Source organism: Thunnus albacares, chromosome 22 (assembly GCF_914725855.1).
Source record: "Thunnus albacares chromosome 22, fThuAlb1.1, whole genome shotgun sequence".
NCBI lineage: Eukaryota > Metazoa > Chordata > Actinopteri > Scombriformes > Scombridae > Thunnus > Thunnus albacares.
The window spans coordinates 24,127,386-24,141,318 of record NC_058127.1 but is presented as its reverse complement, the minus strand read 5'-3'; the positions used below and the strand labels follow the sequence as shown (position 1 = coordinate 24,141,318).

Sequence of the window (13,933 nt, the reverse complement as noted above, 5' to 3'; positions counted from 1 at the left end):
CGTTTTTACCTTTATTTATCTCACCTGAGATGGGGAGACAGAAGCAACCCCCTCCCCAGTGTGGTGCCTCTAACACCTGGAACACACAGCCTACCTTCACCTGAACAGTGTGTGTGCACCGCTGAACTGCTGCGGCTCGCACACCCGCAGTGTCCACACAGACAGCGTTGCTAACAGAATGTTTCATATCATTTCATTTGCATTTAGTTTAGATAGTAAAAGGTTAAGAAGTGTGTGCTAACTCTGAGGGGCATGGTGGGGTCAAGTTAGGTCTACTAGTTAGCTCTCACAGCATTGTTATCTTCACTCTTTATTATTTCTTTATTTATTTATTTATTTATTATTCTTCCGTACATTTTTTGATCAGTAACTGCTCCTACATACTTTCAGCTACAAAAACCATTCATATATCCAAACATTAAGCTTTTTTCAGATATTTTTACATTTTTACAATGTAAGTGAATGGCAGAAAATGACACACATACATGCATACTGTCCCACATACTGTACATAATAATAATAATAATAATAATAATAATAATAATAATAATAATAATAATAATAACAATAATAATAATAACTTTATTTGTATTGCACCTTTCATACAAAAAATGCAGCTCAAAGTATAAACTGTACATATTGTACATACATACTGTACATACATACATACATGCTGTACATATATAGATATATACATGTTGTGTCTGTACATGCGCATACAGTAACACAAACTGACATAGAAACACACACACATACTAAAACACACATTACTGACACATAAAGACAATAATTGTTTTTTCTGTCTTTATGAAGACTTTTATTCACACACACACACAAACTGTTTTTTCTATCTTTATCAGGACCTTTACTGACAAACACACACACACACACAAACTGTTTTTTCTATCTTTATGGGGACGTTTACTGACAAACACACAATGCGTTTCAGTTAATATCAGCTTTTTTTTTAAAAGCTGTTATCAGAATTGCTTCAGCAATTTCTTTAAGCTTTCAGCTTCCGATGAATTTCACCCTTCATCATTCACAGCTGCTTGCAGAGGCAGCAGTGGTAGCAGTAGCTGGCAGCAGCAGCAGCTGACAGCCTCCAGCTCTCTTATGCATCCATCTTGTTGGTTATACTGATTATTTCACCAGTTAAACCCCCACTATCATCGCTGCAAGTGAAGAAAATCCCTCCAGATGACACCAAATTCCTCAAACAAGCCAAAAACACTCAAACAAACCTCCATACTAACTGTCAGGAGGGGAACTCACAACAAATAAGGAAAATAACACCAAATCTCAGTCTGGAAGCAGGTAAATCAACAGGCAGACCAAAGTAAAAGATGGTGAACATGGAGGTGAATGATAGTCCTGGTTAGGGGTGTAATGGTACACCAAATTCATGGTTTGGTGTGTACCTCGGTTTTCACGGTTCGGTACAATTTCGGTACAGCAGGAAGAAAAAAGAAAGGTAGAAAATACCATTTTGGTCTTTCATTTTGAAAAATGTAAACATCCAACAATGGCTCATTGACTATAACTATTACTGAAGCAGTTTAGTTTTGCTGCTGTGGAAAACAGAAAACAACCTTTATGTTTCTTGCAAGGAGTCAGGACACCTGCTGACAGCTGTTTTATGTTGATTTATGGTCTAACTGTATATAAAGTAATTAAACCTAGCTCCACCTCTTAGTAGCTACAACTGTAGCATGCTGCTGACAAACTGGTGCTTCATATTAATAATCTAATGATTTAATATATAATAATATATCAGTCAGAGGGACCAAACCACTACTTTTACTTTAATACATTTTAACTAAATGTTTATCTCTCAGAACTGGTTCTTACGACGTGCTGTCTGAACACGTCAGAAATCAAATAGTTGTTCTGAACGACGAAAAACGAACAAACGAAACGAACGAAAAGCCGACCGTCACAGAGAGGGGAGGGGGACATGGTATTGTTTCATTAAGGAGATAAAGGCACATATTTTAATGGTAGTGTTGCACTTGGTCAGTATTATGGGTCACTTGTTTGTCATTCTGATGGCAGGGTAACCCAGGCTACCTTGGCTAAGCTGGCTAAAACACCAATGAGTATGTTAGGAACTCATGCTCTAGAGTTATTGTTCCTTATGTCGGACTAAGTGGATTATTAAACTATTTTGAAAGTAATTGTCAAGGTCACGGAGCGTATTCTTCGTACAACTGGATGCACCGAACCGTAATGTCCGTACTGTGACGGTTCAGGACGAATACATGTACTGTTATACCCTTAGTCCTGGTGTAATTAATGACAGCTTAAGGCTGTGGGTGTGAGTTCAGTGGGTTTCTGGGCAGTTCATGTCTTACCAGTGTCCTGATAATCAAGGCTATGCTCTCTTTTTATTTTTTCCCACATGTTGGTTTGGGGTCTCGCTGTCCTGGAGAATCTTACCGTCAGATTTCACGGGGAATGCAGCATCACACACAGGATCTAAGGGCTCTAAAGCTCAGATTATTAGAGTGGGGGTTCAATAGCATTTTATTCAAACCTGAATCCAGTATGCAATTTATTTTGATTTAACTTTTAAGAATTGTAAGTAACAACCAACATTTTTTCAAGTTTCCTTTTTGCCAGAATTTTGAAGTTTGCTAACAGCATTGTGGATCAAGTCTTGAATAGAGACAAAGTTTTTTCATCCCTCTTTTCATCTATGTATTGACTAGTCACTTAGTTTCTTTGGTAAAACATCTACGGTATGAGACTGTTAAATTTGTTCAGAAGACACATGTAAACAGACACACAGAGTAAACAGACATTAGCAGTTTGAAGCTATAGCTCTCACAGTCATGTTGTTTAATATGAAAAGAGTCTTAATTTCATCACTATTGTCTACTATTATTTCCTGTGTTGTACAACATTATGTGCATATTTGATTGAATTTGAGCTGTTTTTCCTTCACAATGTTGTTAATGGTTTTTAACTCAAATGTATTATTTATGTGTATTTTAATTGTGTTTACTTATGTCTGATGTTTTATCTTGCATATTATTCATATAGTGTTTGTGGCTGCAACTTCCCTGGTAGCTCAGCTCTGTGAAGCACATCATGCTTCCTCTTGTGCTTCCTTTCTTGATAATATCAAAGTCAAATCCATGTAAATGTGGAGCATGCAAACTAAGTGTGTGTCTCTGTTTGTTTGTTTTGCAGGAATGAGAGCAGAAAAACAGAACATAAACCTCTCAACCCCTCACATCAGTCTCATGTTATTTCCTCTTTTTTCTTTTTAAGAAATTGTGTTTATATTTATTTAAACTGTTCATACAGTCTGAGAGCGTGTTGAGGACACAAGCATAGCATTCACATGAACCAGAACAAGTTGCCTGTTTTAGTAAACTGTAAGTACCACAACGTACAGACATAACAACCTTTTGAAACTTTTATACTATGGAGCATGTTTAGTGCACAAAGTTGTGCAACTTGTGTTGTCTGCTCTACTTTCTTCTTCAAGCAACCACCAGTCTCTTTGTTTCCTTTTCACTCAAAATCTGATTCAGTTTGGGTTCAAAAAGGTCAAAACCAAGTATTTATTTGTAAATGTTTGAAGGAAATACTAGCTTCCCTTTGTTTATTTATGTTGATATACTTTAAATGTTTTACTTACTATATATACGTGTGTGTGTGTGTGTGTGTGTGTGTGTGTGTGTGTGAGTATAGACATACACACACACACACACAGACACACAGATTTCAAAGAGCTTAATGATCTCAAAATCTTGCTGTCCAATATGTGTCAACATGTCACAACCTGAGGGACAGTGAATGACCCACACACACACACACACACACACACACACACACACACACACACACACACACAAATACATGCATAAGATCATAAGAAGAATACTCTGTGGGTACATGCCAATGTTTTGGAGACAAACATTTACATATGTGATACTTTTTGCATACAGAATGCAACAGACCAGTGAGTTTTGCCCCTAACAGAGAAGAGAAGCTGGTGTTGTATTTGACTAGATTTGCCTAAAAACAGCTAATATAGAGGCAGAGTTTCCTTTTAAGAGTAAACATCGACACACAGAGACCTCAGAGCAGCATCATGATGGAAAGGATTTTGTTGAGTGTCCTGTATCTCTCAGGTCAGTGAAATATTTAAAGGTATAATATGTAATTTTTCCGCATTCTAATGTCTAAAAATGACTAGACCTTTGTAATATATTTTGTTGAGTTGTGTACTTACATCATCCCAAATGCTTCCAGCAATGTTCATACCCAGAGAAATCAATAATTTTAATCAAGGTAAGGGTCTGTTTCATTTGGTCGGCAGTTAATGGCATCATATCACCTTTGTATGTATGTCAGTGTTTTTGTTGTCTGGTAGAAGCTGTCATGAATAATTGACTTTTCAAGCCACATTTTTATGATACACTTTTTAGATCCTGGTTGTTTTAACTATATCTTTTGACCAGATGAAGGATTTTAGTCATCGGATGTCTGGATCTTAAGTTATCAGAGAAACAAGCTGAGCAAACATTAACAGCAGTTCAGCTCACAGCCCCTCTGGACGTCTTGTGTCTGCTAAACAGTGTGGGAGAAACACTGATTTTTAAGGTGAAACTGCTTTATTCAGTGTTTTTACTGGTTTCAATCAGCGGGTCTGTTTGTTTTGGAGAGGAGGAGACCTCTGTGGATAATTTGGCTCCTGGTAAAAACCTCCTGAACGATGAACACTGAAGGAATCCTAACAGGGAGAAGCTGACTGCAATGACTGCAATGGTGGTTATTTCACAATGAAGACAACAACTCCCATGATCCCACACTACTTCATGATGTCATCAAACTGTATTTCATTATTGTTTTGATTAAGAGACCACTAGCAGCAGAAATGACATATTGTGTGTAAATAATGTCTAACAGTGTTTATTATTTCATTATACTGTAATACTCAAAAATGTTAGAGTCACCTCACATGTTAAAAAGTGGTGTTTTCCTCACAGGCTGGTCCATCTTCTCCACATGTCGTCTCCATCAGTACCACTTTGTTGCTGAACCCATGAAGTGGACTGAAGCTCAGACCTACTGCAGAGAGACATACACAGACCTGGCCACCATTGAAAACACTGAAGACATGAACCAACTCATCAAAACAGTTTCATCTGCTAGTCAGGTCTGGATTGGTCTGTACAGTAACATTGATTGGAAGTGGTCAGATGGGTACAGAGGGAGTGGAGCTGAATATAAGAACTGGGAAAATCTTGATGACAATGAGCCAGACTTTTACGGGGGTAAGCAGTTTTGCGTGAACATTGGAAACAGTGGAAGATGGTGGGATGATGGTTGTGCAATTGAATATCCATTCATCTGTTATAATGGTAAGTAATAGCAAAGCCTATTTTCTTCCTTTAACCTGTATTAATAGATTTTTTGGCCAATTGGGAGCAGTGGAAAGATGTGATGAACACAACATTGTTGTTGCTTATTTACACATCCAGAAGTTGTGGAGCAACATTATCAAGTCCAATATTCACTCTCTGATAGTTCTGTTTTTGCTTTCTACCAACTCCTGAGGGAAATATCTGGCTCTTTAGCTGCTAAATGTTCCACTATGTTCACCAGCTAGTTGTTAACTGTGTGTGTTTGCAGCTTGATGCTGAGCAGGTAGTGTACAGTGAGTTTTTAGAACCAGCTGTGGCAGAAAACAACACTGTGAGAGCGCTGAGAGTGAACCAAAACAGTAAAGAGCAGAAGCTCACTATAAAGCTTTGTAAAGCTGAGCTGCAGTCTGGTGATAATTCTCTGTAGGTTCATCACTACGAGCAACATGTCTGACATTACATGTTATCATTTGATACATTATTAACATAAAAATATTGATTATAGCTGCTTTAACATTATTTAGAAACTCAGTATATCAACAATTCCACTTTCCCCCAAAACTAACTGCAGGAACACAGCTGGATCCTCAATTTGTTTATATGAGTGAAAGAATGAACTGGTCCAATGCTCAGAGGTACTGCAGGGAGAACTTCATAGACCTGGCCACTGTGAGGAACAACACTGAGAACCAGCAGATCCACAACTTGGTGCTGACGAGAAACTGGGCATGGATCGGCCTGTACAGAGATCCTGACTCCTTCCTTTATAACTGGTCTGATGGCAGTGCCTACTCACTCACCACATGGGGTGATAAACATTCAGTTTCAGGATCACTCAGATCGATGATGTGTGGTGTGCAGGAATCAAACCAATGGACATTTATGTCCTGTGGAGAGAGATTTCCATTTGTCTGCTACAGCATCCCTCCTGGTGAGTGGCTTACTGTCCTTCAGTGGAAGCCAGAGAATGCTGCATAACTTTAGCATAACTCATGTTTGAATGTACATGAAAAAATGTAAATATCAAAAAACTAATAGGATGAATGATTCATTTCTCCTTTCATTCTGTGTCTCACTAACAGTAAAGAGGCAGGTAGTTAAGCTGAGGATGAAGGTGCAGGACTCCTCTGTGGATCTCAATGACCCTGCTGTGAAAGCAAACATCCTGAAAAAGGCAAGTCTCCAAAATCCACCCTGAAAGTGTTACAAACAGTTTCACGGTGACATATGTGGGAGCAGGTGTGCAGGTGTAGAAAGAGATTTTTATGCACCCACAGAAACCTCAGTAGTGCAGAACAGAAAGCAGCCATGACCTTTGATACAAAAGAGATAATTATTAATTAATTAAACTGTTGATCCTTTTGTGATCTTGATATAACAAATGATTATTCCAGTGTGATAATAATTTATTTTCTTGTGACTGTACAATCATTATCTCATGATCACATGAAATGATAAAAACTGTCTCCACACGTTCATGGAAAATTTCCTTCGTAAATTGTTTTTACCTCTTAAGAGAAAAGTCCACACCAATTTCTCCCATAAATTATTTTAAGATCAGGATCATAAAACAATAACACAAAGGTTTATCATGTGATCACAAGATGTTTTCAAGATGGTTTTCATTTGTGTTTTCCAGTTCCAGGACAGACTGAAGGAACAAGGAGTGAGTGGAGTCACCCTGAAGTGGAGAGAACAGCCTGATGGGAAAGTCTTCCACAAGGAGGGAAAAGAAGAGAAGAAGAAAAAAAGACAGAAGACTGAGCTCTGAAATGAAAACCCAGCTTTACTTATCTGTAATCCATGTTGAATGTTGATTCTCTATCTGCTAACAATACACTATCATCAGCTTAACCGTAACCTTGACTACATCCTGTATAGAAGAGTTTTATCCTTCCTCATCAATATTACTGTGTGAAGTGTTTCAATCAAAGTCACTTTTCTTCCAAATAAAACATATGAGATGAGTCTTTGGCTTCAAGTTTACAGTGTGTGAACCAACCTGGGAGGGAAAAAGAGAGAACGAAAACTGAGCTCTGAAATTTACATCCATCTGAAAGCCGTGTTTGATGTTGATTTTTTATCTAATACTTATAAAACACTAGTAGTTATCAGAATAGAGGATTTAACCATTACTTGCAATTTAGATGTGGCTTTGGCTTCAATTGTTTTAGTATAAAAATGGTAATTTCATCACTATTACTCTGTGAAGTGTTTTAATGAAAGTGGATAAATTTCCTGCAGAATAAAACATCTATAAAAGAAACATTTTGGTCCTGAACCCTTCAGCAAAAGGCAACAGAAGCACTAACCAGTGTTTACCAGTACTGAGAAAAATGCATCAACAATATTCATATAGGAAGTCATCACTGTGTAACTGTACCTTTTGAATAAGTCATCACTGGATGAAGACACACAGTATTTTAAATGACAGGTTACCTGTGTGGGAATAAAAGTGCAACACTGCCCTCCTGTGTTTACATGAGTTTATTGCCTTTGAGAACAAAGTGATGAAACATTGTGGGAAGCAAAAACAAACATTTGAATTTCATTGGACTCCTGTCGTAAAACACACAACACTGTGTGTGTGTAAATCATAAGAGATGAGTGGCAAAAAAAAACCTTATGAAGCTTTATGTCTTTATTTTGTTCATGTGTAAGCCATGTTGGATGTTGATGTCCTATCTACAGTCTGTTTCCTAGAAATGACTTTTAGATTCTACTAAACTGCACCAGCAAATATGTTTAGCAGGAAATGTAATGTTGACCCAGTTATGTTTTCTGTCAACATAATGAGTAAAATGTTCAGTGACAACAAAATATACAATCTTGCAGTATAATATCCACTTGGACTGACTAGTCTACAGCATTACTGAACTTTTTGATGGTTATGTTTAGGCACTTGGTGGAGGTTAGGGGAAGGGATAGGGTTAGATCATGGTCTTTTTGTAAAACAGAAAACATCTGCAGTGACTAGACACACGAGACACAACATATTTTCATTCACTTGAAAAACATCACCTGTGAACATAATCATGTTTGTGAAAGCAACATACATGAGAAAACAATTTAGTCATATATTCTAGTCAACAGGGTTGCTACAGTACTTATACTATTACCGGAAGTTATAAGAGTAGAGAACTTAACCATAACTTGACTTGACAAGACTATATATACAGCTTACAATAAAGCAAAATGTCTCACTAGAAAACAGTGTACAGATCAAGTGTACTTTGTGACACAGTATAGTGGTGAAGCAAATAGAATTAAACAAATCATTAAAAGAAACTGGGACATATTGAAAAGTGACAATTCTCTTAAAGAAGCTCCTCCAGATGCCGCTACCATCAGCTTCAGAAGAGCTCCAACCCTTACTGATAAACTTGTGAAGAGTCATCTCCCCTTGTACAACAGAAAATTTGATTAGGCATCAGGGCAGGTAACCACAAGTGCCGAGATTAAAATCATTGTGGTAATATGACCAATACCAACTACTTTACTGATATAACATCAGGTCGTAATTTATAAATTGCAGTTCCTCATATGTGGTTTACAGACACTTGACTGAACATAAACATGCTATAAGAACTGGCAACTCCCCATAACCGATGGCTCTACATTATAAAGAGGCTGACCACGGCAGCGGCAATTCTCTAAAGCTATCAGACATAGACCATATAGCAAACTGAATAAGGGGTGGGGACCAATTAAAAAGGTTCTTACAGAGAGAATTCTTTTGAATATACACATTGAAAGCTACACAATACCCTAGTTGAATGAGGAACTTGACTTCTCTCCTTTTCTGTAATTGTCTTTGATTTAGGTATCTGGGTTCATTGAACAACGTCAAGTGCCGGGATTTTATATATATATATATATATATATATATATATATATATATATATATATATATGTTAGTTTATTACCGTTTTTTGCCTTGACATTCCTTGATATTACGTAAATGCTTTGATGTGTGGTTTCCTCTGATGAACCGTATCTGTCATGTGACTTCACCAGTCTACATTAATCATGTTACTATTACCTGTCCATATTGATCATGTGATTACTTGCCAACATATATAAGAAGCAGCCTAAGGGCGACCATTTTGTACTTGCCCTGATGAAGGCCTTAATGGCTGAAAAGCATAGGCATGTTTTTAACTATGACTAAGAAGCCATGAAATATTACAGGCTTTTTACATTCATTACAATCTTGAGTGCCTCTGATCTTTTCAATAACTCATTACTGTCTGAATGATTAGAATTTGATTTTATTTTCAAAAACAGCGGGCATATGGTTGTTCAGATTACAAGTTCAGCTGAAGCTGAACGAGGCTTCAGCAGTGTGAGTTGGTGTGAGAGTGGCTATTAGCCCAGAAAAAACACTGGCAATAAACCTACATGACTACCGAGACATACATACCCACTCTATCTGACTAACTGACACTGCTGAAGCCTCAAATCACCAACATAGTTTTGAGTAAAGGGGGACCAAGAACCAACCTCTGGGGCTCAAAAATAAAGCCAACGCAGGAGTGCCAAAAACTGCAGTTCTTTGAATTGCCACTTGAGGCTCCAAAAGCGAATCAATCCTCATAGACCCCCTTGTAAAGATGCCCAACTTTACAGCAGAAATAAACATGTACAACCAAGTTGTTTTAATCCTTCACCTCTCACGTTCACACACGTCATTTGATACATTATTATAAAGACGTATTATAAAGACGTCCAAAGAAATTGATCTTAACAAATCAAATCAAATTTTCACAAAGTAATTATTTTATATTCTCAAGAGCTCAAGTTTATTATGTTGTGATCAGTTTTTTTTTTACAGATTGAATGTTGAAATCATTCATGTCTTCTCTGGGTTTCCAATAAAGTCGATGGCTTTCATTTGTGTTTCACATTTCCAGGACAGACTGAAGGAGAAAGGAGTGAGTGGAGTCACCCTGAAGTGGAGAGAAAAGCCTGGTGGGAAAGTTTTCCACAAGGAGGGAAAAAGAACTGAAGACAGAGAGAAAGAAAACTGAGCTCTGAAATTAAAATCAAACTACGGCTAACGGGAAACCTATGACGAATACTGATTCTATCTGCTAATAAAATGTACACATAGTTCACTGCCTTGTAGTTATCAGAGCACTAAACCATAACTTAGTACAAACTAGTCCTTTATCAATACTACTGTGTGTGATGTTCATAACTCCTAATGAAATGTAATCCTCTCCAGAATAAAACATATCTATGGATTGTTGTGTTTGCTTCAAGTTTACAGCAGTGCCAGTAAGTTCAAGTCTTATTTTGCATTGAGTTGTGCATTTTTAAAGCCACAAGAGGGCAGGCCATGCTTAGCTTAGCTTAGCTTAGCTTAGCTTAGCTTAGCTTAGCTTAGCTCAGCTAGCAGTATTTTTTACTCTGTTTTCTAAATACTCCAGAGGAGGTGAGGAAATTCATAACTGTTATTTTACTATTGTCATAACTATTCATTTCCACAGCCAGTTTTATTATCAGCCTTATTTAGTTTTATTGGATGATTTTACCCAAAGTACTTGGAGAAAAACAAGAACAAACCTACATTATAGTGTTAGAACCACATCTATAGACCTGACACATGACAAGCAAATGTTTCACCAGTTATTGACCTGTTAACACCCTGGAGCGGTAAAATAATAATAATAATTTGGGTCTACGAGAGTCAAAAAAGATAACATTAGTCTTTAGGTCAGAACACTGAGCTGTACTATGCTGTCTTTTACTGTCCTGGTGCTTCATTACTCCCACAGCAGTTTACTTTCAATTGCAAACAACTACCTGCATGCTGCCATTAACTGTCTAATTTTTTCTGTGTGCGTGTTTGTGTTTGTGTTTGTGTGTGTGTGTGTAGTCACCAGCAATGTTGTGACAGACCCAGGAGTCTTCTCCCTTCTCCAGCTGTGACACCAGTGACACTGAGTCCTGCTCCCTGCTGGTCAACAGTGCCTCACTGCTCTGACGGCAGCAGGGCGGCCAGAAGGCCTCACCAGTCCAAGGACACGTCCTCAGGAAGGCCAAGGTCAGAGTTCACAATGCAGACTGGGACTAGAGTGATGTATAATGGTTTGCAGTATTCTGGGACAGTTTTTGCAGTCCTGTTTCAACATGAGTCCCCTCATGCACAAAGTTCATTAAGACATTTTCCCACATTCTTGAGTAGAATTAACACATCGTCTTATCACCCAACATCAGTGTTGGATCTCACTAATGCTCTTGTGGCTGAATGGGATCAAATCCCTGCAGCCAGGTTCCAACATCTTATGGAAAGGAAAACTATTTTTTTTACATCCTGGATTTTATTTTTGTAGCTCTGACTCATGGTTCTGTCAGTTATGATGACTCACCAAAATATTTACTCATTTTTACTATATTTTTTATGACCAGTGTAGTACCTGTAGTACTGGAAACTGTGTTAAGTCACAATAACTAGTATATGAATCAGCAAATAGGGAAAGAAGAACATCACACTTGTGGCAGCAATGCCACGCCAAGCTGTGTGTCAGGGTGGAGAGAGGAGGAGAGGAGGAGCAGTGTGTCAGACACAACACACTAGAAGTGAAGCTATTCTATCTTTTTCACTTTTGGATAAAAATAAGTTTGTGTTTGTGGTTTGAACATTTAATCCACTACAAACTCCCCTTTAAATCATTGAAATCCTGCAGCACATGTTCATCAAGCCAAGTTTTATTTAGACTTTTTTATTTATTCTGACAGGTTTGAGGCTAGAGTAGGCAAGTGCTGAAAATCTTTGTAAAAATAATCTTTTTTGCTCATTTTCCAAAACCATTTTCTTCTATTATTTTCTGTATTGTACAACATTATGTACATATTTGGCTGCAACATCCGTGGTAGCTCAGCTCTGTAAAGCACATTGTGCTTCCTCCTGGAATGAAATGTACAATATAAATAAAGTTTTGTTTGCTTTCTTGATAATGTCAAAGTCAAATCCATGTAAATGTGGAGCATGCAAACTAAGTGTGTGTCTCTGTTTGTTTGTTTTGCAGGAATGGGAGCAGAAGAACAGCACATAAACCTCTCAACTCCTCACATCAGTCTCATGTTATTTCCTCTTTTTTTTCTTTTTAAGAAATTGTGTTAATATTTATTTAAACTGTTCATACAGTCTGAGAGCGTGTTGAGGACACAAGCATAGCATTCACATGAACCAGAACAAGTTGCCTGTTTTAGTAAACTGTAAGTACCACAACATACAGACATAACAACCTTTTGAAACTTTTATACTATGGAGCATGTTTAGTGCACAAACTTTCTTCTTCAAGCAACCACCAGTCTCTTTGTTTCCTTTTCACTCAAAATCTGATTCAGTTTGGGTTCAAAAAGGTCAAAACCAAGTATTTATTTGTAAATGTTTGAAGGAAATACTAGCTTCCCTTTGTTTATTTATGTTGATATATTTTAAGTGTTTTACTTATATATATATATTTATATTTATATATATATATGTGTGTGTGTGTGTGTGTGTGTGTGTGTGTGTGTGTGTGTGTGTGTGTGTGTGTGTGTTCGTGTGTGTGTATACACATACACACACAGAAATTTCAAAGAGCTTAATGACCTCAAAATCTTGCTGTCCAATATGTATCAACATGCCACAACCTGAGGGACAGTGAATGGCCCACACACACACACGCACGCATGCACACACACACACACACACACAAATACATGCATAGGATATACTGTTTATAATTAATATATATCAGTCTTAATGTTGGAGAAGTACCACTCCATTCTTCAGAGACATGCTGTACCCTCTGGTTTGCATCTTTGTGGAGAAGGATTCATACTGCAGCAGGATAATGACCCCAAACACACCTCAAAGCTTTGCAAGAACTACTGAAGACCAAAGAAGACCAAGGAGTCCTGACTGTCATGGACTTTCCTCCACAGTCACCTGACCTCAACCCCATTGAACATTTATGGGGACACTTGAAGACTGAGAAAGCCAAACTTTCTGTGACATCACAAGAAGCTCTTTGGAACATTGTCAAATCCTGCTGGGATAACGAGGCTCATCAGGTTTTCAACAGACTTGTGGAGTCCATGCCAGCTGGAGTGCATGATGTCATTAAAGTAAAAGGAGGAAATACTAAGATATTCTGTAATTCATGTACATTTTTCAAAGATTAAATTTTTCACTCAAATTGTTAAGCTGATATTATCATTTGTAATGAAAGAAATAGTTTTACATTCAGAACAAATACAAAATAGAAGTATCTTGACTAGAGGTCTCAGACTTTGGATCCCACTGTACATGTACATCCTTTTTTTTCATTTTCTGGAGTCTCGTCCTGTGTGGAATCTTAGAAAGCACTTGTGTTTGTTGGTAAACCAGAGATGATCATCACACTTAATACAATATATTTGTATGCATCTATTCAACCCTTTAGACTATAAAATGTACTTGTGTCTGTTATTGCCAGTGAGTAGTAGATAGCAAAAACATGAACCAGATCATCATTTTACACAATAAAACATCACCATCATTCAGAATGTCTCAACAT

General features: G+C 37.5%; 1 protein-coding gene across 1 annotated transcript in view; it reads left to right on the top strand.

Annotated features, from left to right (window-relative positions):
• The window catches only part of LOC122974520 (macrophage mannose receptor 1-like), a 28,278-nt gene that overhangs the window by 5,126 nt on the left and 9,219 nt on the right, over nucleotides 1–13,933 (top strand). The window contains exons 6-8 of the mRNA XM_044342556.1: nucleotides 5,863–6,312; nucleotides 6,464–6,555; nucleotides 11,355–11,430. Coding sequence (XP_044198491.1) covers nucleotides 5,863–6,312; nucleotides 6,464–6,555; nucleotides 11,355–11,430 — 618 coding nt within the window. The remainder of the gene's footprint in view (nucleotides 1–5,862; nucleotides 6,313–6,463; nucleotides 6,556–11,354; nucleotides 11,431–13,933) is intronic.